At 34.2% G+C, this 6,465-nt stretch overlaps 1 protein-coding gene across 1 annotated transcript; it reads left to right on the top strand.

Moving 5' to 3' along the window:
* Window positions 1-1,853: 1,853 nt before the first annotated feature.
* On the top strand, window positions 1,854-4,106 carry LOC109860999 (piggyBac transposable element-derived protein 4-like). The gene is made up of 3 exons (XM_020440465.1): window positions 1,854-1,973; window positions 2,125-3,493; window positions 4,054-4,106. The coding sequence occupies exons 1-3, from the start codon at window positions 1,854-1,856 to the stop codon at window positions 4,104-4,106; spliced, it is 1,542 nt and encodes a 513-aa protein (XP_020296054.1).
* The last annotated feature ends 2,359 nt before the right edge of the window (window positions 4,107-6,465 follow it).

Below are 6,465 nucleotides of genomic sequence, written 5' to 3'. Positions count from 1 at the left end.
GGGTTTAATGGACCTCGGATTCGGATTCAGCGACCCCAAAAACATATAATAAACATGGTCTGATCCCCAGGCCAAAGAAATTTTTTTTTTGTGTGTGGCTGTGTTATTGAATAATATATTTAAAATCGTTTTAAACCAAAGAAATGAAAAAAATGTTAAATGTTTTTGTAGAAACAAATAAAGTAAATAAATGATTATCAGATTTTATTTTATTTCTATTTAAAGATTATAATTTCTTTAATATTACAAGATAATTAGTAATTAAGCATATTGCAAGATAATTATTAATTAAGCAAATGTATGTACAAAAAAATTGATCAAAACAGAAGTGACAGAAAAAAACTTTGACAGCAGTATTTTGTTTTGATATAAACAAAGTATAACAATAATAGCAAAGAAAATATTGTAAACAATATTTTATTGAATCTAATATTTAGATAATATAATTATGGATTTTACCACACAATCTTTCCTATACAAATTATAAGTAAATATTATTAAATTGCCATGGTATAACTCCCCTTCAGTATTAAAATAGTTACAAAAGTTTTCACGAATTTTGATTGCGTTTTGCGTAATATTATTACTACCACATATAGTAATTTCTCTTAATGCACTGTCTTCAATGTCTTGTCTCCAAGATCCTGGAACAAACTCATCAAATCTATCGTGATCGACTAGTATTTCATCAACATATTGATTTATACCGATATCTTGCTTACAAAGCCAATTGTGCAGACATACAATAGCTTGTACAATTTTCATAGATTTTTCTACACTGCAAATAATTGGTCGTTTTAAAATTTTCTATCGGCTAACTAAGATGCCAAAAATATTTTCAATCGTTTTCCTGGCTTTACTAAGACGATAATTGAAAATAGTTCGTTCTTGACTTAAGTTTTTTCCAGGATATGGTCGAAGTAAATATTCTGTTAATTGAAATGCGTCGTCTCCTACAAGCACGTAAGGCAATGTTAATCCATCTACTGTTAAATATTCTGGTTTTGGCAAATTCATTTCATGATTGTTGAATTTGTAACCTATTATGGAATCTCTGAAAGTTCCACCGTCACTAGGTCGACCGTAACCTCCGATATCGACAAAAGTTATAATATAATCTGCATCGCAAATTGCAAGTAATACAATGCTATGGCTATTTTTATAATTGAAATATGCAGAACCTGCATTATCTGGAAACTGAAAGAGTTTTTAAAACTTTTTACTTTATTCTTACATTATATACATATACATATATAGGTTTTGCAAATATATAATATACCTGAATAAGAACGTGTTTACCGTTAATTGATCCTATACAATGATTAAAATTCTATTTTGTCTCAAAGTCTCTAGCAATATTTAGCCAATCGTCCTTATTGAAACAAGAAGGAAGTACTTTTTTGTGCAATCACTACCAAATAGTATTACATGTTTCTTCAATAATGTTACTCACAGTTGTTAACCCTTTGGCCTATAACCACGAGTCTGACTCGTGGTGAAAAATTTGTGCCATAAGCGAAAACCACGAGTCTAACTCGTGGTAAAGAATTTGTGCCATAAACGAAAGCCACGAGTCAGACTCGTGGTAAAGAATTTGTGCCATAAACAAAAGCCACAAGTCAGGCTCGTGGTGAGGAATCGGTGCATAAGATGCCGAGTATTATTCGAACAAGCGATTGGAGTTATTCCACATCCAGTACTTTTTCTTTGATTGTCACGTCAGTATTTTGTTTTTTAATTTGTTTCTGGTGCAACTGGATGGTCTGTTACTTTAGTTCCCCGTAAAGCTTCGTTACGTTCACACGTTTCAAATATAGCTTTGTATAAAGAATTCAGAAACTGTTATACCCATCATGCTAAGAAGAAGGAAATCTAATATTGATGGTAGTGGGGAGGAGTGCGGCACTATTGCCGAGTGTGATTTGATATATCCTTTTCAATCTGATAGTGAGGACAGTGATATTACGTTTCCTGTAAGAAAACGTCCACGAAGATTAATAATTGAAGATGATTCCGATGATGAAGACAGCACTTATCAGCCATTATCAGCGCAATGGTTTTGGGAAGAAAAAAATAACAGGCCAAAAATCTGGAAGTATACACAAACTCCTGACATAAGAGCAGCAAATTCAAGACCAATTAGGTGGAAGTAAAAAAGAGTTAGACTTTTTTAATATAATATTCGACAATGCGTTTTGGGATAATATTGTTCAAGAAACGAATCGGTACGCAGAACAAACAAAAAGCTGTACACATACGAGAAGGATAATTGATGAAACTTGGACGCCAGTAGATCGCAATGAAATTAAAATATACCTTGCATTATGCATCATAATGGCTCAAGTAAAAAAACCAAAAATCCAGATGAACTGGTCTAAAAGAGCCATTATAGAAACACCCATTTTCCGAAAATGTATGCCACTAAGAAGATTTTTACAAATCACTAGATTTCTCCACTTTGCAGATAACGATGCAGCTGACAACACGGATAAATTACGCAAAGTGACACCTGTGATAAACTATTTTAATGAAAAATTTAGAGACGTATATATAATGGAAGAGAATATAGCGATCGATGAATCACTGATGAAATTTAAGGGACGTATGTCTTGTAAACAATTTAATCCTTCGAAAAGGGCGAGGTTTGGGATTAAATTTTATAAACTCTGCAAGTCAGCATCGGGTTACTGCTATAATTTTAAGATCTATGCAGGAAACGATAAAACAACTCTTGATTACAGTGCATCTGAAACTGTTGTGATGGAGTTATTGCAATCAATACGAGATAAAGGACATACCTTATATATAGATAATTGGTATTCTTCGCCAAAATTGTTTCTAACTTTGGTTAGAAATGGAACAAATGTTCTTGGGACAGTACGTTGTAATAGAAAAAATATGCCGGGAGATTTTGTTAAAGCAAAATTAAAAAAAGGAGACTGTATAATAAGAAGTTGCAATGGCATACTAGCGTTAAAGTGGAAGGATAAACGAGACGTCCATATTCTTTCAACAAAGCACGAAAGTGCAGAAATGATTGCGCAAAACGAAAGTTATCCAAGCCCTATTTTCAAGCCGAAATGTATTATAGATTATAATATGGGAATGATTGGTATTGATCGCCAGGATCAGGTATTAGCGAGTTTCCCTATAATGAGAAAATTCGTGAAGGGATACCGAAAAATCTTTTTTTACATGTGCGATATGGCACTTTTGAATTCATATATTCTGTACAACAAAAGCAGTATGGCAAAAAAACAGAATTACACTGAGTACAGACTTCGAATAGCTGAAGGATTATTACAAACCGTCCCATTACCAAATTATAACAGACAAGAACCATTATCGAACGGAGATATACCAATGAGGCTACAGGCGCAACATTGGGGTCACTTTCCGAAACATATAGATCCCACTCCAATGAAAAAAATTTCAACAAGAGCTTGCAAAGTTTGTACGAAACATAAGAAAAGGTGTGAAACTACATGGGAATGTAAGAACTGTCGCGTTGTGTTACATGTACCCCATTGTTTCGAAAGATACCACACAGTTGAAGACTACTAATTGTCATTCACTTAACTAAGTATTCATTTATAAATTGCTATTGATTCTTTACTTTGAAATAATAAATTATTTTTGTCAACTGATTAATTGATTATGATTGCACCCTAGACGTCTAAAAATTACTATTTGTACCTAAACATTGTTTATTATTTCACAATTCCTTTCATTGCTCTGAAAAACATATGTCATGAAAGGTACACATTTTGCGCCAGTTCAGGTACGCGGCTGAACAGATGAATGGCACGGCGCGCGACCGATTCTCTTGTTTACTATAGCTCGCGCAATTGGCAGATATCGTGTAGGCCAAGGGGTTAATCCAACAAGATATTGGTATGAAATAGATGTGATTGAATCACCGGAAGCTAGGAACCTAATTAATATTAAAAAATTTGAATTTATTATTTATAGAACAAAACGTATGTATAGATAAATAAATATATAATTATATAACAAACTCACATGAAATCTACAAATTTACTTTATTGTCAGGCATAATCGTTCTGCTGCAGATATTGGCTCTCGAATTCCTGTCTGCTTCGTAATAAATGATGCTACTAAATTGAACAACTCTTCAAATTGTGTAGGAAATAATTCATACGGAAATAATTCCTGAATCGTGCTTCTTCCAAAATAATAACAGAAAAAATTGCGTGGTAAAATCCATGTTTATATCGGTTTATGAATATTGGATTTATCCAATAACGTTTGCTACAATAATTCCCTTTTTTTGTTGTAATTCGTTTATCAAAACTGCTGCCAACAGTTTTTTATGTCGCTGATTTTGTTCCGCTAATTTTTCGGTACACTCGCTTACCTACATATAATATTTATTTTGAAAAGACATTTTTGACACGATTAACGCTAAATTTGACGTTACATTCTTTTCATGGATTTATTATACTCCAGCGTCAACTTTGATCATGTGACCTATTTTGACGCTAAAATGAGCGTCAAGCGTCAGCATGAACGGCGCCTTTAACCGGAACTTATTGTACATGACTGTTATGTGTTTTACGGTTCCGAATAACGGGTATTTGATTTTGACCAATCAGATTATTTGTAACTAANAAGACAATCAATCAGATTTCACTGTAGTGTAAAACGGCTTAATACTACTTCTACCTTATCCAGAGCTATTCTACGTGTTAAAAGTGATTACAAAACGTGATTAGCGCAAAGGTACGTAATAATAGTAATGCAAAACTAGTAATTATAAATCTGGATTATACTGACTTTTAACTAAAATGTATATTCGTAGTTTAACGTCATTGCGAACGAAAAAGAGGACGGGAAAAATTTCAGGACGTGACAGTAGTAGCATCAGTAGTGACGATAGTGTCAATCGACAGAGAATCCCATGTCAATTGTCGTTCGGTTCGTTCTTTTGTCGGAGTAAAAGTCGCTATTGCAGTGTTATATCGTTTGCGCTTTGAATTGTGTAAAGTAAGATACAGTGTTTCGTTCGATATCTGTGTTCGTTTCCGTTTTGTGTCGTGTGACGTGTCTTTGAGAAAAGATGTGTCCAACGTATTGTGCTTAGTTTTAATATTTTTAGCAATCTGTTTTAGAGGCTCGATAATAGGTTTGAATTGTTTTTCCAATACAATTTTTTCTTCTAATTTACCGATTTTCAAAGCGCAATCTTCTACGCTACTTTCTTGCAATCTATAATTTCACTGTTTTTGTCAGGTGCAGCCATGTTGTTTGCATTGTAGAAGAGACGATACTTAGTTGATGTCTCAACAACGATTACCTACTCGACAGTATTGCGAACTTGTTAAATCTTTTTTTATAGCGACCTCTGTCCAAAAGACTATCCTTGTCGATCACTAAAATTCCATACTTGTGTTGCCAACATTTGCGACATAATGTACAACATTTTTTGTACGACATATCCGTGTTTACATGATTGTTGTACACATGTTTGTGATTAATATTATCTTGTTTAAAAAGAATTATTAGAGGTGCGTTATCACGTATAAGATATTTTGGTATTCTTGCGTACGTCTGACAAAGATAAAAACAGTCGACACTGAAGTGTGTCACGTCACGACAATTTTTCCCTCCCACTTGTTTGCAACGACGTTAAACTACGACAAAAAATTCTCTTAGTAATAAGTCAATATAATGTTAAATAACTGTAAAATATCCTTAGTGATCTTTTTATGTGTAATCACGTCGTAGGTGATATTCGCAACATTCTGGACACTATTTTCTTAAAAAGATTTCTGATTGGCCGTGTNTCTAGTAACTCGCGTTCTGATTGGTCAAAAATGTTATTGGTCAATTTGGTAGCCTAGACCGTCAATGTTAACTCTTCGTGGTTCTCGTTTCAAAATTCGCTTTCTAAGTCAGTAAAGTAACGACAAACAGTTCTGATTGGTTGAACAGAAAACTAGGAAAAGTGACCAGAAGTCGCGCCGTACTTGTTAGTCCGGCCTTAAGCAGGGGACCTATGCTTAAAGAATCGCTCAAAGATCGGTCTTTTGAATAGGAACTTTTTGATTGTTCGATAAATTCCCTAAAGGGATCTGATTTGCTGAAACGGATTTCGTTAAGCAAAGGCTGCCATAAAAGCTGTGAAAGTTAGATGGTAAACTGGGAGCACCGCCACTCGCCACCAGTACCACTATTTTGTTCAGACAAAATGGCTGCCGGAATCGGTAAATTACTACCGTCAAAAAGCTGGTGTTTCAAACAAATTGTCGGTAACCAAGAGTTACCATCGTAAAGAGTAAGCTTTAATTGGTGAGATATTATTCTTAAATCCGAACCACCTAGCATCACCGTCAGTGTTCACAGTTTTGGCTTCCTTACAGCATGCTGAAGCGGTGAATCCGAAATTGGTCTTGCGATAGATCCCGCCTGTTAAAAGTGTCTTGTTACTTGTCCCGATACTTC

This window comes from Pseudomyrmex gracilis, unplaced genomic scaffold, assembly GCF_002006095.1.
Source record: "Pseudomyrmex gracilis isolate BER0280 unplaced genomic scaffold, ASM200609v1 scaffold_536, whole genome shotgun sequence".
NCBI lineage: Eukaryota > Metazoa > Arthropoda > Insecta > Hymenoptera > Formicidae > Pseudomyrmex > Pseudomyrmex gracilis.
Note: the sequence above shows the minus strand (reverse complement) of the source record. Positions and strands in the feature narration are given on the sequence as shown.

Excerpts from the sequence above, each read along its gene's own strand:
- LOC109860999 (XM_020440465.1), top strand. The coding sequence starts at position 1,854 with ATGCTAAGAAGAAGGAAATCTAATATTGATGGTAGTGGGGAGGAGTGC. Across the intron at positions 1,974-2,124 it reads ACAGTGATATTACGTTTCCT|CAAATTCAAGACCAATTAGG; the intron begins GTAAGAAAACGT and ends ACATAAGAGCAG. Across the intron at positions 3,494-4,053 it reads GTGTGAAACTACATGGGAAT|GCATAATCGTTCTGCTGCAG; the intron begins GTAAGAACTGTC and ends CTTTATTGTCAG.